The following is a 27,782-nucleotide window of genomic DNA, read 5'->3' as shown; positions in this document are numbered from 1 at the left end:
TGAGGCTTTTGGTACTGTGCCCAAGTCACAACTCTCGACTAGGTGGCTACTTTGAATTTTAAAAACCCTCCATCTAGCCAGGAGATATTTCAAAAATGAAATCCAATGTTGAAGACTATGTCAAAAGTTGTTCTATTTGTGCTACAATGAAAATGAGGCCAGGGAAACCACCTGGGCTCCTCCAACAAGTGGCCAAACCCACTACACCCTGGGAGGAAATTGCCATGGATATTATAGTTGAACTCCAAGAAATGGAGGTAATACAGTAATTTGGACTGTGATTAATTTATTCTCTAAGCAAGTCAGCTAAAAAACTAGCTAAGATGTTTGTGAAGCAAATATACCGGTTTCACGGAATGCCACAGCGAATAATATCAGAGGCGTCCAATTCACTGCAAAGTTCTGGAGAGAATTCCTGAGATCTATTGGAATATCCCAAGGACTTAGCTCTGCTTTTCATCTGGCTACAAACGGAGCTGTGGAACATTTGAACTTTATGGTGGAACAATATCTCAGATGTTATGTGGATTACCAGCAAGAGAACTGGGAGGACTTATTATTGTTTGCAGAAGTGGCTTATAACAATGTGGTGTACAGTAGCACAGGATTGACTCCTTTTCAAATCACAGGTGGCATGGAATTTGTTCCCATGCCAGAATTGCCCATAGAGCCACTCTCCTCCATGTCTTTAACAGAATGGATGGATTCACTAAAAAAAGGGTTGGGAGAGTATGAAGAAAGCTCTAGCAGAAGCAGCTGAGGAGTATAAAAAGTAGGCTGATAGATCTCCCCAGCCTCCCTTCCGGGTGGGAGACCAAGTTTACCTGTCAACCAAAAACCTTAGATTAAGGCTACCTAATAAAAAAAATTAGGACGAAAATTTCTAGAACCTTTCCCCATAGTGAATGTGATAAATCTGATAACTATCCAATTTAGGTTCCCTCAAATATTAGGGAACGTACACCCTGTCTCACACAGTAGTTTGTTAAAGCCAGCTGTCAGTTCAAGGTTGAAACCTCAGACAGCTGCTCCCCCCAAGCCAGTTAAATACAAGGGGAAACCCATTATGAGGTGAAAAATATTGTGGATTCTAGGTTATGTAGAGGCAGGTTACAGTATATAGAACATCTGAAGCTACCTGGGTAAAGAGTTGGGATGTAAAGAAGATACGTTGGTAAAACAATTTCATGACAAATTCACAGACAAGCCAAAGGGTCCTCTGGAGGGGGGAGAAGTGGTTAACTTAGTTGATTGATTGTAAGATTAACCCGATTGTTGTTTTTTTGTTTTGTTCCAGGATGATTTTCTCCTCAGCCACATTTAGTGCCTAGGAATTTCATGGAGAGGTGGAAGATCAGACTCAATAACATTCTTTTACAGAAAGTCAAGGACATGTTACCCCGCACCTGGAGAGGAGTGTCTGGAGGTATGTCTCCAATTGGGATATAGTTTGGTTGAACCATGTGATGGACTGGTGGGTGTAGGGGATAGATCTTTTATTTTGGGGGGGAGGGAAAACCTGGAACTCTCAGATTCGGGTTTTACCAGATGTTCCAATATGACAACTCTAATGAAATGGAACTTTGAGAAAATGTTTGTCTCCCAATTTGTTGGTTTGGAGTTTGTTAGTTGGAACGTTGACACCATGGGTGAAGTTGCATTTGGGGATTGTCATGGACTTGCAACTCCAGCTTGAGGAGCAGTTGATAAACAAGATGACAAGGGTCTTTCCACAACTGTGAGTTATATGCTTGTAATGCCTATTACTGAATCAATGTGTCCTGCTCAGTCACCCATATCCTGTCAACTCTTGTTTGGACTCTTATAATGAGTTCTAAATGGGACTACTCTTGAAGAATATCTGGAAGCTTCAATTGGTTCAAACTGCAATGGCTTGCAAAGTTTTGCACAAAGTTAGATTTGCATGTATTACCTCTTTTGGGAGAACTGCACTGATTGTCAATTTGCTTCCAGGTGCAATTTAAAATGCTGGTTATCACTTTTAAAGCCTTACATGGCTAGGGGCCAGTTTATTTGAAAGACAACCTCTCCACATTTATATCTATCCAGCTCTCTAGGGCAAGAAGGCAAGGTATATTACAGATCCCATCCCTTACAGAAATACATCTGCTCAGACCAAAAAATAGGGCTTTCTTGTTGATGGTTCCCTCCTTATGGAATATGATTATGCTAAAGATTAAAATTGCATGTCCCCCCCCGGTACTTTTTTGGAAGGCCCTATCATATTGTCACTGATGAATTTATTCTTCTGTTATAGTTTGTAACAAATAAAAACAACATGCCATTATCAAAATACTGAGTAATTCCTCAAATTCCTTGGATTTTACACATCCTCAAAAATGTTAGTGTTTGTGCTATTAATTTACATTTTGCAATACTATTTATTTATAAGAAAATATTTTTACCTCAGATTTGGTGAAATCAAAATCTCCAACAATTCCCTGTTCTCGGTTCAATGCAAATACATTGTTTTTATGCAACGATCCATGAATTATATCAGCTTTGTGTAGTACACATAGACCACGTGCCACTCCTTTCATTACTTTTAATGTTTCCTAGTTAAAGTGATTGCAAAAAATGTCCTATGAGACCAGTGCCAAAATATTCCCAGAAGGATTTCAAAAATGCTTATTACATATCCAATGAAAAAACAAGAGAGAAAACTATTTTCAAAACTTGTATCAAACCAATTTATAGTTTCCTATACAGGATTAATTTTCCTGGGCTTTCTTCGGTAGCCTAGGACAATTAATCAATTCAGATTTCAAAGGTGGAAAATATTTTAAATATTTAAAAACTAATAACTGTTTAAACTATACTAGAGGCCATAAAACAGAATCCTTCCTTTTATTCTTCCATCATTCTACTGGGGAAGGAGATCACCCATCCTGCTAAATAACAAGGCATAAGATGGGAGTTCTAAGTATAGCATTTCTGACATTTTTTTTATTCTCTGGAAAGCAACAGTAGAAAACAATGAAGATGACCGAAAGTGCTAACTAGGATCAATTTTATAGCAAAAACGTAAAATTAAATATGGATTCTACAATATGACAATATGGAACCAATATGGCTTCTATCTCCTACAGTTAACTAACAGGTGTACAGTACATTTTCACTCAGCTACTAAGGAGGTCAAAAGGGAATTGCTCTAACTTCTTCCTTTTTCTTGGTCAGACTGTTTCAGTAGGGCTGGGACACCCTACATAGGCACAAATCAGCCTTAGGGGAAAAATAGCAGGTGGGGCTGATGGGAGCTGGCATTTACTATTTGATGCTCAGTTATCTAGAACTGAAGTAGAAAAAAATGCTATTTGGGATAAGCATTGGGCTAGGGGTAAAGAGCAAGCCAGCCAGCAAATTCAGTAAAGATATAGTTCACAAGGTTGATGCTACGTGGAATATCAGTCATGGAAGAAAAAAAGGCAGCTTGTAAAGAACACTGAAAACAAAGTATGATACTGAATATACCCAACACACACACACATTTTCAGAGACCAAGAGAAATAATGGAGAAAACTCTCTGAATATTCCATATTCAACAGCCAATTAATGAGTATAGTATTAATAATCAATTAATCAATATAGGAGCCTCTTAAATATATTTCTAAAGTTACCAATGTGTCCATTCACACAAAGAAATTGAAGATGTTCTACATTAAATTTAATTTGCTAATGATTCAGAAATTCAAGAGGACGATTTCCTTTCATACTACCAGATTACTTACTTGTACGATTAAAGGTGCAGTCATCTGCAGTGTGCCCAGGTTTGCTCCAGCATAGTATGGAATCATTAGATACATTATAGGTTCAGACTTAAATAAAAACAAAAATATTATGTGCAGGAACAGAAACCATCAAATATCATGCCACTGAAAAACTTTCCTATTTGTGTTTTTATATCATCTATATAAATTTAAGGAGTCTTTATCTTAAAGCAAGGAAAGTACTTCCTATTATGAGATCTTTGAACTTTTTACGCAGAAGTCACAAAGAAAAATACACTTCAATGAACAACTTACCTTGCATAAAAACAGGAACACTGGTTGCATTAAACAAGATTCCTCCTTTAATTCTTTCCAAACTTGATGATACTTTACTGCTCTTTCTATTATTTGAGTTTCAGTATTCGTATCTGCAATATATCCCTGAAAAGGTAAATTCAGGCGAGTAAAAATCTGTTTCATGAGATTATTTAACTATTTCCCAAAATACGAAAAAAGGAACCGTTTTTGCCAAATGTTTCTATTTTCTGAATTAATAAATGGAATCTTTATTCTTGTGAATAAAAGCATATACTGTAGTCCAAATGAACTTTCAGAACAATGACAATTAGAACAGATAAGAATAAGGAAGGACTTACATTTGGCAACAATTGTAGTCTATAATCTATATAAACAAATGTGTAATTTCTAGGAAGTTATTCAAAGACATATATCATTTTCTCTATCCTAAGCAGCTTTTCACCAAGATTAGGATGCATATCACCTTTCAAATGTTCCTGAATTCCTGTCAAGTCAATAAACAGGAATGGTGACTGCTAATATGGACACACCTAGAACTAGGAATAAGCCTTGCCACTATTTCAAGTTGCCATAATAATTAGCTTTTTTAAATGGCATGGTTGTCAGAAATCTCAGCCAGCATGGTCTCTGAAAAATGGATTGAAATTCCTGATTTCTCCATATTCAAAGGGCAAAATTCCATTAACTATCAAACGAACTTGAAACTACAGTGTATTAAAAAAAAATATTCACACCCATTTAAATGCCAGGTTTTTGATATGTAAAACTCAGACCAAGATAAATCACTTCAGAATTTTTTCATCTTAAATATACAGATAGTCCTTGACTTACAACCACAAGTGAGCCCAAAATTTATCTTGCAAAGTGAGACATTCGTTAAATGAATTTTTGCTCATTTAAGAAACTTTTTTGCCACAGTGTTTAGTGAATCACTGCAGTGGTTAAATTAACAACATATCTGTTAAGTGAATCTGGCTCCCCCGTTGACTTTGCTTTTAAGGAGGTTGCAAAAGGGATCATGTGATCCTGGGGACACTGCGACTGTCATAAATATGAGTCAGTTGCCAAGCATCTGAATTTTGATCACATGATCATAGAAATAAGTATGAAAAAATGGTCACAAGTCACTTTTTTCAGTGCTGCTGTAACTTCAAAAGGTCACTAAGTGAACGGTTGTAAGTCAAGGACTACTTGTAACATGAGCTGTAGAACTCAAATGAAAAACAAAGTGAAACCTTTTTGGGGAAAAACAACAATGCAAAACTAGAATAATTTGGCTGCATAAGTGCATATACTCTAGGGATGTGGCCATTTTAACCAATCACACTCAAACTGTGAAAAATTAGTCAAGCGACTCTAATCAAATCTGCATAAAGTTCAGCTGTTCTAGTGGGATTTTTCTGAATTTACTCAGTTGCCTCTTGCAGCAAAAGCCATTGTCTGCCAAGAGCTTAAAAAGCATCAAAGAAATCCGTTGGAAGGCATCAGTCAAGAAAAAGATACAAGAAATTTTTCAAAGCTTTCAATACCATGGAATACAGGGAAGTCATCAACAAGTGGAAAAAAATGGCACCATCCATTACCAAGAAATGGATGTCCTTTCAAAATTGATGGAAAAACAAGAAGAATACTATCCAAAAAGCTGCCATAAGGCCTACAGCAATATTAAGGAAGCTACAGGGATTTCTGACAAGTACTCATTGTGTATTACGTGTGACAACAATCTCCCATATTCTTTATGTAGTGTTGTGTAGGATGGAAATACAAAAGCCATTTCTTGCAAAGAAGAATATACAAGCCCAAGTTCATTTTGCAAAAACCTACACAAGTCTGACAAAAGCATGTGGGAAAATGTGTTATGGTCTAATGAGATCAAGGCTGAACTTTTTCATCACAGTTCCCAAAAATGTTTGATGCAAAAACAACACTACTTATCACCAGAAATACACCATAACCACAGTGAAGCATAGTGGTAGCAGCACTATGCTTTGGGGCAGCTTTTTTTCGGCTAGGACTGGGGCTTTAGTCAAAGCAAAGGGAATAAACAGTTTCAAATATCAGCCCATTTTGGCACAATATTTTTAGGCCGCTGCTAAAATGTTGAAGATGAAGAGGAGTTTCACCTTTCAACACAACAATGATCCAAATCAAAAAGAGAATGGTTTCACCAGCCAGAGTTCATACTAAAATCCAATTAAAAATCTGTGCGGTGAGTTGGAGAGGGCTTACTTGCAATCTGATAGATTTGGAGCATTTTTACAAGGAAAAGTGCATAAAGATTCCCAGGACAAGACGTGCCATGCCACCCTAACCCCCACCCCCCGCCCCAAAAGATGAATGTTATCATAAAATCAAAAGGTACTTCAGCAAAGTATTAGTTTAAGGGCACACACATTTATGCAACCATGTTATTGTATGTTTTTTATTATTACTTTCCCCCTAAAAGATTTGTTTTTCAATTGAATTGTACAGCTTATATGTTATATTAGTGATTGAAAAAATTCTGAAGTGATTATCTTGGTCTGATTGTTTTTTACATCTCGGTTTATAGACTTTTTGTATCTACTATATACATGTACTTTCAAGCTCCAAAATAAACCCAGCTATTTTAATATTTCCTAAGTCTGCCTAAACTTGTCTTTTATTACCAGTAAGTATGGAGGGGAAAAACCCAAGCTAATCATTCAAAAAGCATACCTTCAGGAGAAACTTTTGTTCTTGAACTGTGGAGCACATTATAGGATGTTTTATGCTCAGTTCCTTCACTGGCTCAGCATTTAAGAGATTATGTTCTAAACTGACAATCAAACTTCCTGATTTCTGGAGAATACAAATTAAAACAGCTTATTATCAGTTTTGGATCATGTACGTAATATTTGTGCGCATCCCACTTATGGTGGTAAAAGCTTTGTGTCGTTCAATTTACTCAGAAGGCCTAGTATAACAGGTTGATTATAAGACAAAGAGTCTTTTATAGTCCTGCCTCTGAAACACACAATAGCAATTCTTGTAAAAAGTAAAGCCAGCTCTTTGTTTCCCTCTTTGTTTCAGATTGCTCGATCAACTTTTCAGCCCATTGCTTTTGTTTTAGGATTGCTAATGCACATCCAATACTCAAATTGCTTTTCTCAGAGATACAGCTGTGTGAAAAAGTCCTGCACAGTTTACAGTTTATGACATTTTTTTAGATAGGCCATTGATTTTATGGTATTTTATGTTAACTGCTATGCAAATATTGTTATATTTAAATAAATACTGGTGGTTTTTAAGTGAAAAGCATAAGCTTTTTGCAATTTGGTACTGTTTTGATGGGAATTGTGAATTTTCTTGCATACCTGCAATGCATGCTTATGACGACTATGAAAACATTAACTGATGCATACCCAGTAGCATACATGTTACAATTACTAAGGCTGATGCTAGGGTTTTGTTTGTGGCCTGAAAAGGACCATTTAGGTAACCAAACATGGTTACTAATATGAAGTTTATTAGATATGGGCTAGATTGAAGAGGCAGGGCAACGGTAGAAGGAAAGGATTTCTTTATTTAGCTTTGAACAAAAGACTGCCACCCGGTGTGCCTGCTGTTCTTTTTACAGGCTTCTGTCCACAATTTCAGCCACTGATGGCTGTTCATTTTCCTGCCTGGAAAATGAACCAATGGGGGAAGTCTGACATCACTGACTTTTCCCCATTGACTAAACACCCCTCCCCTCTTGGAAGAAGCATTCATCCGATCAGCTCTCACTCAGAGACAATCACGTAAGTAGGAGGGACTCCTGTGAGTGCGAGTGGACCTTCACAGTTCACCCCCCCCCCCACAGTGGTGGCAACCTGACTAGTTGGGTCTGTTGTCACACCAGAGCCAGCCTCAAGGTTTTTTTAGGGGTGGGGCTGGCTCCAATGGAACAGAGGGCTCTGAGTTCCTTTGCTGGATGTTCCCCTCTTCAGCTAAATTATCCTGCGGTGTACTTGAGTTTGAGTCCCACCCTAGAGTGGGGAGGCTTGTGTTTTCAGTATTTGTAGTTGTTAGGGTTGGTCTTACCTCTCTATGTTGCGTTTCTGTTTCTGAGGTTTTCTGGTCATTCAGATTCCGCTCCAATCGTCCCCGGAGTTGGTCTATGTGTCTGCTCCATATTTTCCCATCTTCCAGTTCTACTCTATCATTTTTCCCCATTGACTATCTAACAAAATTGGCCAGCCCTTATTGCTTATCACTAGATGGCATTGCTTCGGCATAGACTTTATAAGCCTTTGCACGTGATCTTTGGTGACAGTGTGGTGCCAGACTGCAATAAAGGATTCAGTCAGCTCCTGCTTGATCTTCAGATGCTTCTTGCTTATTTCGTAACCAATCTTAGCCCACAAGTTCTCAATTGGGTTCAAATCCAGACTCTGAGCTGGCCAATCCACGAATTGAACACCATCCTTCTTCATTCACTGCTGGACGGACTTGGCTCGATGACAAGGAGTGTTTCATCCTGGAAGTAAAAGTCCTTCCCTACAAGTTGCTGAACTGAAGCATGGTCTTTTCCAGGATTTCAACATACTGCTTCAAATTCATGATTCCCTGCACAATTTGTATCCGACCAATACCAGAAGCAGCGATACAGCCCCAGATCATCACGTGCAATGGATGCTTCAGATAGATTCAGGCAGTATGACCTAAATTCTTCATCTGGAAATCTTCTGACATGCTTATTGCACTGATTCCCAGTCAAGTAGAAATTGCTCGTCACTGAATATGATGTTTGCCCACTGTTCATTGGTCCATTTGGCATACTTCTTGGCCCACGCACATCGACAAGCGGTGACCATCTGTGAGCAAAGGTTTACTTCGAGCCCTGCAGCCTTTGAGCTCTCTGGCAAGCAGTCTGCGATGCACTGTGCTTGTGCACATTTTTACATCACATGTTTCACCCCAAATTCTTGAAATCTGAGGTGAGGTAAGCTTCCTGTCAGCCATTGAAATGCGTTGCAGAGCCCGATCTTGCTGTTTTGTACACTTTCTTGGTCTTTCAGAGCAGAACCTATCATCAGCTGAACCATTATTTGATTTTTCAACCACTCTGCTCACTGTGATGCGATGGCATTTAATTCTCTTGGCTATTTCTGTACAGGAGTAACCCTCTTTAGGAAGCACAATGATGCAATGCTGCTGCTCCGTACTGATGAAAACAAAGGCCTTCAACCTTGCCCGCAATCAGAGCTAAATTAAATTTCTCGATACTTTTCATGCCTATTTATAGCCAGAGAGTATAACAACGTTGATTGGCTCACAGATTTAGCCTCTGTGCATTTTGATTGGTCAGCCAAAGCTCGCTACTGATTGGCTACTTTCGATCCTAACATTCTCGAAAATGCAAGTTGTGTTTGTTTTAGCACATAAACTCACTCAAAATCTTAAAAAGACTTTGGTTATATTAATAAAAATTATGCATCTCAATCCGACTACAGAAATTTTCATTAAAGTACTAATTTTGAGTAGTTTCTATGAGTGAAAAATTGATTAAACATGTAAATACAGCTTAAAACTGAAAGCGTGCAGAACTTTTTCACGCAGCTGTATATCGATTAATCTTAGCTTTGTAAAGAAAATATAAAACTCACCATATACTTCAAAATTCCTGCTTCAGGATGAAGGAATGGCAGCTCAGGGAAAACATTTTGAACTAGATGAATAAGCTTTTCCTAAGTTAGAAAAAAAAGTCTTCAGTAACAATCACAATATTAAAACAATATCCAGTAATATGTTGGAAGCATGTTTATTCAGTAGTATCACATTGGTGAATCTGCAATGAGCAAGTAAATATTAATGGATAATTAAAAGTCTTTCTTTATCCTCCAACTTCAGTGCAGAATATTTAACTATTTGGTGTTAGTAGAATCTCTTTGTCCCAAACAAATGGCATCATCATAGCTCCACTTGTGTCTCCATTCTTTGCTAAAACAGCATCTCTAATTGTTTGTAGCTATTTTAACTAAACATGGAATGAGAATTCAAAGTATGGATAATTGCACAACCATCCTTGTCTGTAATCTTAAAAACAAAGCCAAAGTATAAATTCTATTTTAATTGTGTTTACAACATAATTGTAAGATGGAGAACCATCAGATTCTTCTTGATGGTAACTGATACCAAATGTAGCAACAAACTCCGATTCTCAAAAGAGAGAGAGAGGAGGAGAGGGAGGGAGGGAGAAAATCCTTGTGTATGTGTGGTAGTACCCATCACTAACTTTGTTCCCCAAATTAAGCGGTTTTTCAGAGAAAAGGGGGCACAAGTACTGATCCTCAACTAACTTCTCTAAAATACATCTACTTTCCATCTGTTGCTATTTTGTAGTTCCATATAATAGAACACTTAAAAATGCCAAATATTCTGGGTGTGAACCAGAGCACAATTTTCTAATCTGTATTATGGAACAGCCTCTCTCTGAGATTCAGATGGTCCTGACTTGGTAGGCTCTTGGAATGCCTGAAGACTTGACTCTTCTCAAAGGCATTAGGGCCAGGATGTTAGCTGAGCCCAATATGTGTACTTTGGGGTGCATTTTATCTGAACCTTGTTTGCAGCCTCAGTAGCATTGTATTTGTTTTGCCATTTTAAAAGCACTGCAATCATCAGACTAATTGCATAAATTTAAAAATTATTTCACATTAAACTATTATTTGCATCAAACGTTAATTATAATTGAGGAAATTACTTATTTTCTTCTATTTTTATTTTGTTTTTTCTTTATTCTTAGTTGTCTACGATGAAGTGGGCAACCTCATAAATTCTTTATGTAAATAAATAAAATGTCAATCAAAAATATTGACTGAGATATTCAAGTTTTCCTTCCTGGAAATATATTTAGGAGGAACATGAACAAAAATACAATTTTCCCACTTTATCCATATTCATTTATAAATATGAAAAATATGTATAATTTGGCTCTACTAGACTTTAGTTTATTAAGACACAGAAGACCACAATATTGCTTGAAATGTGGGAACTCTGACATCTCTTAATTTCATAGACATTACACCATATACAGTATTACTTAAAATGAATTTCAGACCAGAAAATGACTTGTTGTAAAGATGCTAATATGAATACTTACATATTCTTCTTGTTCGTTATATATTTCTTGAAACATATTATTCTGCAGAACACTGATTTCTTCGCTTATTTTCACCATTTCAGACTTGCTGTAATTATCAGACTGCAGAAATTTAAAAATTACTACTTCAAAAGATTAGTCTTATTTTTACCAGGTAATATACCCACCATAAATTTAGTATACTACTTATTTTTTCTCTTCACCTTCCCATTCCCTGTTCTTGTATTTGAAATTACATTAAATTCTAGTCATCATATCAAATGTGCTTTCTTTTTTGTCTGATCAAATTAATACCAATTTCTTTCAGGTTTTTTTGTTTACGTATTGAAGACAAAAGGTAATATCAGAAGCAACATAAATTTAATTTCATAGCCAAATAAGAATTAATATGATACATCTCTCATAACCACCTGTTGAAAAGGATTAAGAAACATTTTTATTCATCAAAACAAAGCCATTCTATTATATGCTGCATCTAGACATATTCTGTCCAGTATGCTCACCACAATTTAAGGAGGACAACATGGAACTCAAAAGAGTACAAAGAAGAGCAATGAGGACTTAGAAAAAGACTTAGAACAGAGATTCCTCAAACTTTCTTGGTTTACTGTTTTTTTAAAAACTTAATTTTTGAGTCTCTAAGGACACTAATAATCACAGTGCTGTTAGGCCGCGATAATATTTAGCAGTCGCCTTTATTAAGTAGTTAAGTCCAAATTTAAGCATCCCAGACACAAGTTTGGGAATTGTAGACTCGGCAGTCTACAAGTTTATAGATTTATTCTCCTCAGTACCTGAGAACCCACTAGAGGATCCAAACTCAAATCAGGAAAAATGTCCTAACTATAATATTAGCAAGAGTTAGATATTGCTTCACAGTACTTTCAACACTTTCTGAGTGGTTTACAAATAACAGCTATTAAGCAGTGGAAAAACCTTATCCTGGAATTATAGATGCTCCATCATCAGGTTTTTCAATAATGGCTTGGCAACCATTCCAGCCATAGGTGGAATGATTTCTTACCTTCATGGCCTCCACAGTACCTTCCATTCATATGACTACCAGACACTATCCAATGAAAGAGTTTTAGTCAGCTACAAAAAGCCAATGCATCAACAAAGCTGCATCATCATGATCACAAGACACGATGCTATCACTAGTGCACTAGTGAAGCCACACTTGGAATACTGCATCAAATTCTGGTTATCACTATGCAAAAAAGATGCTGCTATCTTAGAAAATGTGTAGAGAAGAGCAACGAACATGATAAGAAGCCTGGCAACTGAACTGTGTGATGAACACTTAAGAGAAGTAGATACATCTAGCCTACTTAAGAGAAATGATGGGATGAATTGATTGTTATCTTCCAGTACTTAAGGGCTAATCAAGAGAAGGGTTGATTTATTCTCTAAACACCTAGAGCAGCACAATGGGTGGAAGCTTGTTAAAGAGAGATCCAAATCAGAGAAATTTCCTGACAATAAAAACAATCAATGGGACAGCTTGCACCTCCAAATTGTGGGTGCTCTATAGCTGGAGATTTTCAAGAAAAGACAAAAGTGTCAGGGTAATGATGATTTAGTAGCTGACCAGCTGCTATAATATTGTAATGATGCTAAAATTATATAATGCTGGAATAAGATTTTGGGGGCCGATACCTCTTTAAGAGTCTATATTATAAGAGGGGTATTTGCTCCTGGGTTGTCTCACCTAGTCACATTGTGCACACTCTGACAAGTTTTTGTTACCGTCACATGACTCTGATTAATTTGTCAGATGTGTCATTATAAGAACTTGGATGCTCAATGAAACAGACATTTGGATTAATCCTAGAGGGTGATAATTCCCTCTAACTAAAATTTTCTCTGGGTATTTATATAGTTCTGAGTGGGTTTTTTTTTCTTATTCAGCATTTCCTTTCATGCTTCTTAATGCCTGTATGCTCCTCAAAACTCTTTCATCCCAATTCTACATTAACTGTACAATCAACATTTTACAGCTTTCCAATCTCATACTGTTTAATGTATCCGTTTTGGAATTATGATAACCTGATACAAAACAAATGGAGTATCTGTTGTTTTTAACTGCATAATCAATAATAGGTGTAGAAATTGTGTACTTTCTCAAATTACAATAATCAAGAATGAGGAGTATTAGCAATGTGAAACACTATGTGCAAATTAAATTGTTCAGGAATCTGCCATTTTTGTTTCTTTTCAATTTTGTTCTAATATAAATCCCTTTAGGCTTTCATTTGGATTTACATGAATAAATTATGTCCATAACAACATTTTTCCCAAGCTAGAAAGCAACATTTTCTATGTCCACCCACCATTTCTTATGGAAAATAAGAAATAGAATAATATTGAAACATCAAAATAGCACTGCCATACTTCTTCCAAGTTGTTTTTTTCTACTAATTTCCACCTCAACTGAGCCTTTATGTTTTTCACTCTCTTCTTTATCAGTAACAAATCATCAATATTAGGAGTTACATCTAGCCACTTCACAATCTGGTTTCTGAACTGAAAAAGAAACACACTATTAATGAGAAAAGGTTTCTTTAAATGGAAAAAGCTCCTATACTTTTAGGAATATTATTCCTTATACACAAATTGCATTACAATGTGTTAACATTTTCAGATCACATTTTTAAATCAAACATAAAGGTTGGGTTGTACTATTATATATACATTACTCATTAAATGTTTTTTTCCTACTGAAGTTATTGAAAAAGATGCATAAGTATCTTTTAAAAAGCTGTTAGTAACTTTCTACATTTTAGGATATGACAGAGAAGCAGGTAGACAACTAACCTCACAACTTTCAAGATATTTTTGATTCACTTTATTTATGAGATCTTGTTCTTGAAGGATCTTCCTCATAATCATACTATACATATTTAAGATTATTTTTTTGTCTTTTTCATCTAGCTCCTGAAAGAAATTAGAGTACCATTAAATATCTATAACAAAATTGCAACATTTGTTGGTTTTTAAAATATGAATTGCATTCTAAATGGAAAAATATCAATTTTTGTTTGAAGTAGAAAGTACACCATTTTTAAGAACTCTCACAAATACAAATAACAGAAACATAATCTTCTACACAATTTATATCCATACTTCTTGATCAAGCAGGTTACAAGGCTGAAGATGAGCTCTATAAAGAAGACACACCTTTGCAACAGAATCAGACTAAAAGAGAAATTTTGATTGCAAGGAGGCTGCAATGTCTCTAATTTCAAGAACAGTGGTATATACTATTGATTCAGCACTATTGAAACTTCAGTCACTAAAGAAATAGTTGTTAAGCAAGGACTACCTGTATGCTATGCTATTTTTTTACTGCTATGGTTAGCTTTATGGTTTTAATATGTTACTACAAGCACCATAATATATTCTTACAATGGAGTTAATTCATGATTTAATGTTTAGTAGATGTCTTGGAAGGAAACTTTCACTAAAAGATGCAATGCACATATTTTTAAATACAGGTGAGAAATTCCTGGCTCCTTTCTGCAAATTTGAAGAAAAATGGAGAAGCAAGTTGGAATCTTTTTCAAGAAACTAACAGCAACTTGCTTTGCATAAAAAGACCTGGGGTTTATACAAGTTTTTAATCCACGTAAAGGTAATGAAAGTATTCCAAAAATCTTATTACATTAAAAGGTGCTATCAATATTCAGCACAACTCTTATTCCAGCTACCTGGAAATCTAGGTTTGAGAATGAAAGGGTGGTTTAGTTATAGTTGTTCGCCAGTTATAGTTGTCAGCATCTTCTTAAATTTTATGTATTTTTTCTGAGATTGTGCTGCAGCTGTAGACAATAACCAAATGAATCCAAGAGGAAATACAGCTTCTTTGAAGAGTTATCAACAATGGCTTTGTACTCTTCAAAACTGAATCACTGCAAAACTCCTGTGTAGTGCCTCATGATATACAGTATTCATTCCATGATTGGGAAATAGTAAACAATGTGGCAGACTGCTATGGCAATACACTATGAGAATAACCTTGGAAAACAAGATGAGGAGCAGCCACAATCTTGACAATTATCAAACAATAGTTGGGATGGATAGATTATGACTGGATGGGGTGGGTGGGGAGGATTATATTTGTTGCCTCCACAAACACGCACACACCATTCTTCCATCCTTCCATGCTCTCTGAGCTTGCTTGTTTTTTTGCAGATGTTTTATTACCCAAACTAAGTAATATCTAAAAACATCTAAGTAACTTTAAAAGCTGCTACAAAACACTATGCCGTCAGATAAAGGCAGAATGTACCAATTACTACTGCAAACAAACTGTTAGTAAACTGAGCAAAAACTGTTACACACAAAATTCACCTGCACCTTCTATAATTTCATAAATACCAAACTTAGACTCGAAAACCACCCCTAAAAGGGCCTAACAGGAAAGATTATAATGATGAAGCCGTTAAGGCCAATATTTTCAACACGTTCTTCAGTTCAGTCCTTGTCAACAGCAATGGCTCATGCCCCACATTTCCTAATCGAACCATAACTAATTGCAACGATCTTCTACATATTGATTTTACAGAAGATAATGTTGAAAAGGCACTCTGCAACATAAATTGGCCCTGATGAATTATGTGCCTTCTACTTGAAAAAGCTTTCCACTGCCTTAGCCAAACCACTAAATACAATCTATGAGGTATCTTTTAGAACCAGCTCTTTGCCCAACCTATGGTCCTTAGCCACAGTTTGCAGTGTTCCAGCAAATCTCCATTCCAATCAGTAACTCTGAGACAAACATATCTCAAAAGTACCTTTATTAGAAGAGCAGCTGGCACATCTGTGGAATCCCGAATCTAAAAGTTTTCGAGCTTTCCACAATTCCCAACCTACAAATCCATCTCCCCTTGGTCGTCATCACGTCACATGGCCCAATAATGATCCATCCAAAAGTAAGATCCTTATTTCATCCTGTGCCATACTAAATGACCTTAAACTAACAACAGAATTTTATTTTGTCTACTTAGAGCTACTTAATTGAAATAACCCCCCTCCCACTTTCTCAGGCTATGTGGCAGCATGGAATATGGCTTCCAAAGCTGACACAGTTATTCCTATCTTCAAAAAGGGAGACCCCAGCCTAGTTGAAAATTACAGAACAATCTCATTATGTTGTGTCACCTGCAAAGTCATGAAATCAATCATCAACCAATCCATTACCTTCCACTAAGAGACAAATATCCTACTCTCTAACAAACAGTTTGGTTTCAGGAAAAATTTGTCTTCTAATCTATAACTCCTACACTGTAGTAACATTTGGACTACACAACTCAACCAGTAAAGCAATAGATGCAATTTACATAGACTTCTGCAAAGCCTTTGATTCAATAGTACATGACAAACTACTGTTAAAACTACGCTCTTACAACATTTCTGGATTACTGCACAAATGGATAGCTACATTCCTGTCAAACAGGAAACAAGTAGTCAAAATAAGGAGTGCTCTATCAAACCTTGCACCACTTAACAGCCATGTCCCCCAAAGCAGCCTTCTAGGACTCACTTTCTTTCTAAGCTATATAAATGACCTTTGCGATCATATTATAAGCAACTGAGTCCTCTTCGCTGATGACGTAAAACTATTTAACACCACTGACAGTACGGCTACTCTACAAAGCGACCTTGACTATGTGTCAGAATGGTTGAACAATTGGCAACTTCAAATCTCAATCAACAAATGCTCTGTCTTACACATTAGCAACAAAAATCAGAACACTAAATACAAACTGGGCTGATACGACCTTGTAGATGACCCTCACTCTGTCAAGGACCTAGGAGTACTCATTTCAAAAGATCTAAGCCCTAGAGCTCATTGTAACAAATTGCCAAAAAAGCATTAAGAGTTGTTAATCTAATTTTGCAAAGCTTCTTCTCCAGTAACACTGTACTGCAAACCCGGGCATACAAAACCTTTGTCAGACCAATTCTCGAATACAGCTCATCTGCCTGGAATCCACACTATATAACAGACATTAATACAATTGAGTGAGTCCAGAGGTATTTCACGGGAAGAATACTCCATTCCTCTGCTCACAATAGAATACCTTATGCTACCAGGCTTGAAATTTTGGACCTGGACAACTTAGAACTATGCCGCCTACAGTCTGGACTAAGCTTAGTAAACAAAATTGTCTGCTACAATGTTCTATCTGCCAATGACTACTTCAGTTTCAACTGCAATAATACATGGACCAACAATAGATATAAACTCAAAGTAAATCGTTCCAAACCCGATTACAGAAAATATGATTTCAGTGACAGAATGGTCAATGCCTGGAACTCACTATCTGACTGTTATTACATCCACAAACCCCCAAAACTTTAACCTTAAACTGTTTACCATGGACCTCACTCCATTCCTAAGTAGTCTGTAAGGGAGCATGCGTAAGCGCAAAAGCGTGCCTACATCCCTGTCCTGTTCCCATCTATTTATTCATACTCATTTATTATGTATATAATTATACCTGTTTATACTTATATGTATATATGTTATGTTCATACTTATACTTGCTTTCTCATGCATGCTTGACACACAAAATTAACAAACAAACATCATCAGTGCTAGCACAGATGATGTTTCCTAGTTTGGGTAATGAAATATCTGCAAGAAAACAGGCAAGCTCAAACAGCACCAAGGACCTCTCGTCAAGCCTGAGCTACAATATTCTCCTTTATTAGTGTCTTTACATCCTCCCCACCAACATCCAGTCAGAACCTATCCTTCCATACCTCTCCTTTCCTCCATCACAATTGATGATGTTTCTTGGTTGAGAAACTAAACATTTTGTTCTTCCTCAAGGAAAAACCAGTCCTGTTGCCTTTTGAAACAAAGCACTTTTGAAACTTTTATGCGAAAGGAAAAATATAGTAATGTAGCTTACGGTTAGAAACATGTCATATTCTTGTGAAATATCATGTTCGACATTCTTAAGAACTTCATCTACATTGAATGCTACATCCTTGGATTTCATTAATATTGCTGATTCTATGTCAAAAATCTTGACAGGAAAAAGAGACACAAACAAAAAGTTGTTATCTACAGTACTATTAATCTGCAAAGTAATTTCAGAAAGATTACTCAAACAGTTAATAGCGAATGAGAAAACTGCAGTGTTAGACTGGGTTCCATTCTGCCTTGAGCAATCTATCTTTTTAAGCAAGAAAGCAAAAGAATAAATAGCCAAATCTCCCAAAAATTACTGACAACATTGACTTGCAAATAAAGCCATCACACTCCAATGCACCTTGTCAACACTCAAATTGATGGTGTTCAGTTGATTGATCTGTGCATCACCTTAATTTTTTTTTTAACAACTAAGGAAAATCCCCTTTCAACACAGACCAGAAAAACTTCCAGAAGTGCTACATTATAGTTGTGCCACACTTATTCACTCTTAATGACAAATTGGAACAAGTATTCATTTTGTTTTGCTATCTAGTACTTGAAAAAATAAGCTAAAGCTCAATTGGCAAGACACTCAAGGAAACTGATCTGCCTCGGAGAACTGGATCTTGCTTTCTCCTTGGTGTAATAGGGCATGCGGCATGTTTGCATCATGCTTCCAAGCCAATGGAACAGAATTTGAAACACCTCAATTTTTTTTAGAACAAATCCATTGAAAACACTATTCTTTTATTTCATCAATTGAAGTGATTCCATTTCAAATTTTAATCAGAGCTGAATATTATTCCCCAGCAAGACATGAATTCAGTCCAGTCGTCATTGTAAATTAAATCATAATACTAATTTTCTCCTGAAGACCACTGTAGCAAAAATTTTATTTTTGACCAACAATTCTCTGTTCAAATACTAATTGCTATTTTATATAATGAAATATTCCATTTTGTATCTTCTATTGTAATATTTTTTGCAAAAGCAACAATTATCTCATTTGGATTCAGCTGCAGTACACAAAGCAAAAAAGAAGTAGGTTACTTTTCTACATTTTACTGCCTTTTAATGAAATAAGAGCATTGTCTTACCAGAATGCTTCTTCTCAGCATGGCGATGGAGAATCCACGGATGGGTTGATACATGCCTAAACCCAGACTGAGACCTTAATCTTTTGCCACACCCCTTGTCAATTGTCATTTTCCCCAGTTCACGATGAAGGCGCGGTCATCTGAAGAACTCTTTGGTGGCGTTGGCTCTTTTGCTCCTCCTCTGCTGGACGAGGGACCTGATTGCCTCCCAGGGAGGGAGTGGATTCTCCATCACAGTGCTGAGAAGCATTCAGGTAAGGCAACACTCTTTCTCCAGCATGTCGATTGGAGAATCCACGGATGGGACATACCAAAGCCTGAGGTCCCTAAGGGCGGGGATTGTGGTCCTGAGTCCCCCTAGCTACATGCACTCGCTGAAGCACCTGCCTCCGAAAGGCAGCCTCAGCTATGGTAAAAATGTCCAACTTATAATGGCACACAAAGGGAGATGAAGAAGACCATGTCACCGCCCTGCAGATCTCTTCAATCGAGGCCTGTGTCACCCATGCAGCTGTGGTTGCAGAGCTTCGGGTAGAATGGGTGGTTAACCATCTGGGGACCGGAAGGGACAGTGTCTCATAGATCTTTGCATTACATGTCCTTATCCAACTGCCTATGGTCGATGAAGTGACCTTTGAACCTAGAGAAGATGGTTGGAACGAGATAAACAGCGATTCAGATTTACAGTGAGGCAAAGTCCATTTTATGTACCTGAGTAGAGCCCTCCTTACGTCCAGAGTGTGCCATCTCTGTTCCAGCAGATGAGAGGGACCTGGACAGAAGTTTGGCAACACTATCTCCTGAGCCCGGTCGAAACAGGAGTTGATCTTAGGGACGAATGAGGGATCCAGACATAAAACCACGCTGTCTGCGTGGAAGGTACAGAGTTCCTCTCTTATGGAGAGAGCAGCCAGTTCTGATATTCGCCTGGCCGTTGTGATGGCAACTAAAAAGGTGACCTTAAAAGACAGAAAACGCAGATTCGTAGACCTGAGAGGTTCAAAAGGTGGCAAGGTAAGGGCGTGTAAAACTTTTTTTTTGCAAGAGGATCTAGATAAGGGGTTAGCCCCTAACACCATCCGAAGACAGGGTGCGGCCTTGTCTTCAATATTGACTTATGGGACTTGGACTCCATAGCACACCATCTGGTAGTGTGCTCCTTTTTAAGGAGGGTGACTTAGATAAGTCCCACAGATACCTGTGTACAGGTGGCTTTAAATTAATCACCCTCCTTAAAAAGGAGCACACTACCAGATGGTGTGCTATGGAGTCCAAGTCCCATAAGTCAATACTGAAGACAAGGCCGCACCCTGTCTTCGGATGGTGTTAGGGGCTAACCCCTTATCTAGATCCTCTTGCAAAAAATCCAGGATCTGAGGGATGGAAACTGATGTGGGGTCCAGACCTGACTTAGCATACCAACTGCAGAATGCCTTCCAAGTAGAATTATAAATTCTGTTGGTGGAAAGCCTCCTGGAAGCCTGTATCGTCTGTATCACCTTTCTTGAAAAGTTGTCCCTGATCAGGATCCTCAAGTGCCAGGCGGTCAGTTGGAACCACTGAGGCTCCAGATGGACCAAGACCCCCTGGCTGAGAGAGACCCTGTCTCGAGGGATTCTCTAGGGCTGGGACACAGAGAGACTGACATAGTCTGCATGCCACGGCAGTCTGGGCCAATGGGGTGCAATGAGCAAAATCTCTGCCTGCTCCACGAGAAGTTTCCTGATCATTCCCAGTATGATGGGGAGAGGAGACAATGCATACAACAGGCCCTTGGGCCAGTCAAATCCCTCCGCTCCTGGAGCCGAAAACCTCGTGAAGTATTTGGGCAGTGGCGAATTCGTTGGGGTGGAGAATAAGTCCAGGACCGGGCAGCCGAACCTCTCACACAGTTCCTGGAAAATGTCTGGGTGCAGCTGCCACTTGGAGTGATCCACCGTGCTCCGGCTGAGAAAGTCTGCCTGCACATTTGGCACACCTGAGATGTGCTCCGCCTTGATGAAACTCAGGTGAGCCTCTGCCCAGGGAAATAGTTGCTCCACCTCACACATGAGACCTCGAATGGGTGCCCTCTTGGTGGTTGACATGTGCTTTTGTGGCCACATTGTCTGTCAAGATTAATAAGTGTTGCCCTTCTACCATGGCTTTGAAATGACTAAGAGCAAGATGGAACACTCAGAGCTCCGGCCAATTGATGTTGTGCTTAAAGTCTGCCTGAGACCATTGTCCTTGAGCCAACTGTTGCTGGAGATGGGCTCCCTATTCGAACAGGCTGGCATGAGGTCAGGGTCAGAGGGCTGGCCTCCTTGAACAATGTTCCCCTGGCTATTGCTGGGGACACCTACCACCTGAGGGACCTGACTGTTTCTAATGGAACCCTGACCTTGGAAGTGGAATTGCTGACCCCCTGCATTCTAGAATGGTAGCAGGAACCATTGCAGAGTTGTTAGGTGTGATCAGGCCCAAGGAACAATGGCTATGCTCAAGACCATCTTTCCCAGGAGCTGAGAGAGAACTGCCAATGGAACAAGGCGTTCTGTTCTGATTTGGGTGACTAAGGACTTGATACTGTTCTGTTGCTCCTGGGAAAGATAGACTTCTCACAGCCTGGTGTCTATCACTGCTCCTAAATGGAGCAGTCGAGTTGTTGGTATCAGATGACTTTTCTGAAAATTTATTGGAAATCTTTATTCCTGAAAAACAGATTGTCATTTCTAGATCTTTCTGAGCCATCTGGGTCAAGGAAGATTGGATGAGGGTATCGTCGAGGTAGCACCGGAGGCACACCAGGATGGTTCTCAGGTGTGCAACCAGTGCTGCCAGGACCTTTGCGAAGGACCTGGGGGCAGAGGCTAGGCGGAATGGCAGAGTAAAATGGCAGAGTAAAATGAAGCCATCTGTTCTACGACTGCTGGGTTTAGAGGGCGTGACGGCTGTCGAGCCACCCACTTTATTCTCCTTACATCGCGGCTAGCCTTTTGTGATTCTTCATCTCTGACTCCAACAATCCTAGATGAGAGAGGCCCTGTTGAAGAAAGATGTGGCTGTGGAAGTCACCCTGATCACGCTGCAGTCTTTCACTTTCCTAAACCTACTCTCACTACCTGTACTCTTCTCTGCAGGTCTTCTGCCCCTTTAAAGGCTACCGCGCTTAATCTCAGCATCTCCAATGGCTGAAGCCATTGGGAGCCACCCAAGCCAAAGTGCAGAAAGGAGGTGAGGATGGTATTCAAACTCCTGCACAACTAGAACCTTAGTACCTTGTAGATCGGCCCTCAGCCAATCCGAAGTCCAATGACTGGGACAAAGCTCCGGCCATGCTGCAGTTTGACAGCTGTCGAAGTGGTAGACTGGTTTCGGCTTGCAATAGAATTCAGGATTGGTGTTTTTATTCCTATTTTTCCAATCAATTTGAAAGGATTTGTTAAATTTGCTAGGAGAAGAAATTAACACATTGTCCAACAGGTAAGTTGACTGAGTCAATTTCTGGGGAGGTCCCTAGCAGTAGAGGGAGTGTCATCAAAATTTTGACAGACTCAGTCCAATCACAGGCAGAGACTAATCACCCAATCCTGAATGCTATCTCCACCACAATGGAGAACACTTTGGTGGAAAAACAAATCTGGTCACGTTGCCAACTTCAAAAGCTGATACAAAAATGTATGCCACCAGATAAAGACTGAATGCACCAACTATTACATTAAACAAGAGGAAAACCTTCTATGCACCAATTCCACCCGTGCTTTTTACAATTTTGTAAACAACAAACTAAAAGACTCAAGGTCCATCCCACCTCTGAAAAAAACTAATGGTAAAGACTGCAACGACGACACCATTAAAGCCAAACTCTTTAACACATTCTTTGGCTCAGTATTTGTAAACAGCAATGGATCATGCCCAGTATTTCCTAGTCGAACCACAGGCAACTACAATGATCTAATACATTTCAATTTTACAGAAGACAAAGCTGAAAAAGCACTACGCAACCTAAAACCATCTCTATCTATTGGTCTGGATGGAATATGTGCCTACTTCTTAAAAAAGCTATCCACTGTAATAACCAAACCTTGAAGCATAAAATTTGAAAAATCTTTCAGGACCAGCTCCTTGCCTAACCTATGGTCACAAGCCACAGTCATCCCTGTTACGTATATGTAAATAACATAGTTGGGTTAACAATATATAAACTACAAATATGTTTGTAGCTTTAAGGAAAAATACTGTAATGTATTATGCTGTGCTCTGGTTGGTTAATTATGCTACAAGTTGCCATAACAGGGAGTTACAGATCATGGTTTCTCTTGCTTTTTCTCTTTTTCACTGATCTCTCTTTATACTGATGCTGACTGACTATGGACCAATACTGACTAACCCTGTTTATTTTGATATTCTGTTGATATCGAAGATTATCTGTTGTATTATGGTTTGATATTTGGTCTGCTGTAAAAGACATGAAACCAGTAAGAAGACTTTATAACTGGATATATCTGGACTGTTAAAACGTGTATGACATGGACTGTTTATTGGACTGTGCTATTTCTTCAAGGAAACATTAACACAACTTGTTCAACTCTGTGTGGCTGTATATTTATTCATAACTGTTCTCATAAACTGTTTTCCGTGTGCATATCCTTTTTATGCAAGGGTTACTCTGCACATATCCTAACAATCTCCATCTTCAAAAAGGGAGACTCCAGCCTAGTTGAAAATTACAGACCAATCTCTTTATGCTGCATTACCTGTAAAGTCATGTAATCAATTATTAACCAATCCATCATCCTCCACTTAGAGACAAACAACCTACTCTCTAACAAACAATTTGGTTTCAGAAAAAAACTATCCTGTAATTTGCAACTCTTACACTGCAAAAACATATGGACTACACAACTCCATCAGGGCAAAGTAATAGACGCAATCTACATAGACTTCTGTAAAGCCTTTGATTCAGTGGTATACAACAAACTACTACTAAAACTAAAATCTTATGGACACCTACATAACTGGATAGAAGCATTCCTGTCAAACAGACAACAAATGGTCAAAAATAGGAGCATCCTATTAAATTCTGTACCTGTCAACAGTGGTGTCCCCCAAGGCAGTGTTCAAGGACCAATTCTCTTCATATTCTACATAAATTGTGATCATATTAAGAGCAACTGCGTTCTCTTCTCTGATGATGTAAAGCTATTCAACACCAGACAATACTGCTACCCTTCAAAAAGACCTTAACTATGTATCAGAATGGTCAAACAAATGGCAACTTCAAATCGCAACAAAAAATGCTCTATCTTACATATTGGCAAAAAAAATCAGAAAATACAAGCTGAATAATCAAGATCTTGTTGATGATCCAAACTGTAAAGAACCTTGGCATTCTCATCTCAAATGATCTAAGTGCTAGAGCCCACTGTAACTACATAGCCAAAAAGGCATTAAGAGTTGTTAATCTTACGTAGCTTTTTCTTTGGCAATATTACACTACTAATTAGAACATAAAAAACATTTGCCAGACCAATACTCAAATACAGCTCATCAGTCTGGAACCCACATTATATATCTGATATTAATACAACTGAGAAAGTCCAGAAATATTTCACAAAAAGAGTTCTCCACTCCTCTACTCATTGCAGAATACCTTGGCCACCAGACTTGAAATTCTAGACCTAGAAAAGCTAGAACTACACCGTCTTCAGTCCGATCTAAGTATAGTATATAAAATTATACATTGCAACGTCCTACCTATCAATGAATACTTCAGCTTCAACCATAACGACACAAGAGCACACAATAGATACAAACTCAAGGTTAACCGCACCAAACTTGATTGCAGGAAATATGACTTCAGCAACAGAGTGGTCAATGTCTGAAATACTCTACCTGACTATGTGGTTTCTTTCCCAAACCCCAAAAACATTAACCTTAGACTGTCTACTATTGACCTCACTCCTTTCCTAAGAGGTCTGTAGGGGGTGTGCAGAAGTGCACCAACATGCCTACCATCCCTGTCCTATTGTTTCTTTTATTTTTCTTATATGTATCCATTTCATTTATTCATAACTATGTTTATTCTTATACCTATTATCTTGTAAGCGATTGATAAATCAAATCAAATAAATAAATAAAATAAACAGTCCCTGTAGACACGCTTCTCTCTAAGCTTTCTGAACAATGAGGAAATGATCTGGTAAATTTGTCAGCTGAGAGTCCCTGAGAGGGCTGGCAGTCAGCCTGGGACCATAAAAATAAGTGGATCACAAAGAAACCGCTAAGCTGCAAGATCAGAGATAAAAGCCTGAAAAACAGCTGAGAAGCGGCTGCAGCACTTCAAACAGCAGCGCCAGGGCTAGCAACACCTCAGGCAAACAGCATGCTGCTCTCGTGTGGGAAATTACTCCCCTCAAAGCTGTGAGCCTGGCGACTAACTGTGGCTACAGACAAACACTGAACAAAGAAAAAGCCAAGAAAAACCTCCATGGTGCTTCAAAAGCGCTGTGAATCAAACCTGACAGCCGAAAAAAATGTTCAAATTTGACTTTCCAGCATTTCTGATCTAAGAATACGAGCCAATCTTTTGCCACAACCTCTTAGGGCAAGACTGAGTCGTGAACTGGGGAAAGTGACACTTAATAAGGGGTGTGGCAAAAGAAAAGGACTCAGTCTCCAGGCAGAAAGGCATGTGTCAACCCATCCATGGATTCTCCAATCAACATGCTGGAGAATACTTTCTCTCCAGATGACTATTAGTTGCAGTGCTGAAAAGTTGTAAACTTATCTGATCCAAAAAATCTAAAAAAAAATAGACCAGAACCTCCATCACAGACTTTCAATATAAATATAGATTAGCTGCAGATTTGAACACAAAGCTTTTTTTAATATATAAGACATATTTTTTTTACCTGAATTATCTTGCTGAAATTTAATACAAGATTTTGTAAGGAAGTATCTGTAACTTTCCTAATTCGACTAAATTTCTCCAACCTAGCGTTCTTCCATTCAAAGAACTCTTCAAATGCTTCTGAATTCTCTGCTTCATTAGTCTGTCCATATGCAACCTCCAAAGATCCTTGCAACTTCTAAATATCAAAATAGATAACAAAGAAAATAAGGTAAAAACAACAAAGGATCATAATAACACATTATCAAACAAAGCAAGCTCATCTGGTTTTATGCTAATTCCTCTAGGAGCAAAAATTTGAAGCCCTGACCTGTAAGAAATTTTTGGGTTATGGCCTAGCTTTTTATTTCTGACCTTATACATCAGGAAGAAGAGTAATTATTGATAATGTACACATCAGAAGAAACAGAATTCCAATAAAAATACAGGTAGTCTTCAACTTACAATCACAAATAGATATTTTGGTTGCTAAAAAATTTGGTCATAAAGCAAAAGATATATAACCACATCACTTAGTGACTACAATCCTAGCAATTGCCTTGCTGTTAAACAAATTTTGCTAGTTATTACCAAGAACCCATCCCAATCCAAGCCATTCTGGGCTTCATCCCTCTCAGTCTCAAGTCTCAGTAAGGAAAGGGACTGCTTCCAACTCTCCCTAACCAGTTATCTTCCCACCCCACCCCGATATCTCTTGTGTGGTAGCAAGCAGTCATAGAAGCACATGGCTTCAACACAGCTTGTTGCCACACCATGGAAAGCTGCAGCTGCCCTATCTCTGTCAGTTAGCCTCACAAACCTGCATTCTTAATCTCCTGCCACCCTGCCATCCCCCAGCATAGCTGACCTTCAACTCTTGCTCCTGTTGTTCACAAGGTATGCCTAAGCCTTGGCAGGTTTTCACATGGCAAAAAAAATAAAGCACAAAGCAGCTTAATGAAATAATCTACCAAAATGTCCTTTTTCACGACGTTCCTGAGTTATATGGGTTTAGCTTTGTGAAAAAGGAAAAAAAACCAAGAGTAGCCCAAATTCTGTCTAGCTCATTGCAGAAAAGGCTCCTTTCAGCTTTTTTCTTCTTTTCTCCAGCACAAAGGGATATTTTGCCATGCTTGAGTTCCTTTAGGCCTTTTCTTCCTTAGCATGCAAAGCTAGCCATATATGGCCCGGTAAACGGAGGGGGCCAGCCCAACCTTGCCAACAATAGGAACAAGATGGCGGCAAAAGTAAGCGGGGGAGCCACAACGGTAAATATGGAGGAGGGAGAGGAGGGGCAGATGGGGTGAGTTGCAGTGCTTCTGCAATTTTAAGGGCACATGGGCCACCAAGTCTCCTAGTATGATCATGTAATCATAAAGGTGCTCCAAAATCCATAACTTTGAGCATCGGTCTTAAAAAGTCTTCAATCCATGGCATCACAACCTTGAATGGTTGCTGAACAAATGGTTGTAAGCTGAGAACTACTTGGATTTGAAACAGTTCATGCAGTTCCTTCATGCTTGTAGATGGAAAATGTAAAAAGACTGTAGGTCTTGAAGATAATTTCGTGTTTTAAAGCCTACCAGTTCTAACACTATAGCATAACATACATCAAACTATCATGGATGTGAATGGCTACTGTATACAATTTTAAAATAATGGAAACCAGAAATAGATAAAATTATCTGCAGAAAGAATGAAGTGGTGGAAAATAAAGAGAAAATCAGGAGAG

The 27,782-nt window shown here is 38.3% G+C and overlaps 1 protein-coding gene across 1 annotated transcript in view; it reads right to left on the bottom strand.

The window, feature by feature from the left end:
• Positions 1-27,782, bottom strand: part of STK31 (serine/threonine kinase 31) — a 75,692-nt gene that overhangs the window by 17,314 nt on the left and 30,596 nt on the right. Inside the window, exons 12-21 of the mRNA XM_026706409.2 lie at positions 26,073-26,249; positions 18,075-18,191; positions 13,969-14,088; positions 13,546-13,677; positions 11,152-11,253; positions 9,656-9,736; positions 6,744-6,866; positions 4,044-4,169; positions 3,750-3,836; positions 2,427-2,576 (exon numbers count right to left, since the gene is read on the bottom strand). Of these exons, the coding sequence (XP_026562194.1) occupies positions 2,427-2,576; positions 3,750-3,836; positions 4,044-4,169; positions 6,744-6,866; positions 9,656-9,736; positions 11,152-11,253; positions 13,546-13,677; positions 13,969-14,088; positions 18,075-18,191; positions 26,073-26,249 (1,215 nt within the window). The remainder of the gene's footprint in view (positions 1-2,426; positions 2,577-3,749; positions 3,837-4,043; positions 4,170-6,743; positions 6,867-9,655; positions 9,737-11,151; positions 11,254-13,545; positions 13,678-13,968; positions 14,089-18,074; positions 18,192-26,072; positions 26,250-27,782) is intronic.

This window comes from Pseudonaja textilis, chromosome Z (genome assembly GCF_049901715.1).
Source record: "Pseudonaja textilis isolate UNSWEBS1 chromosome Z, rPseTex1.2, whole genome shotgun sequence".
Classification (NCBI taxonomy): domain Eukaryota; kingdom Metazoa; phylum Chordata; class Lepidosauria; order Squamata; family Elapidae; genus Pseudonaja; species Pseudonaja textilis.
The sequence above is the reverse complement of the archived record's forward strand: the minus strand, read 5'-3'. Positions and strand labels throughout refer to the sequence as shown.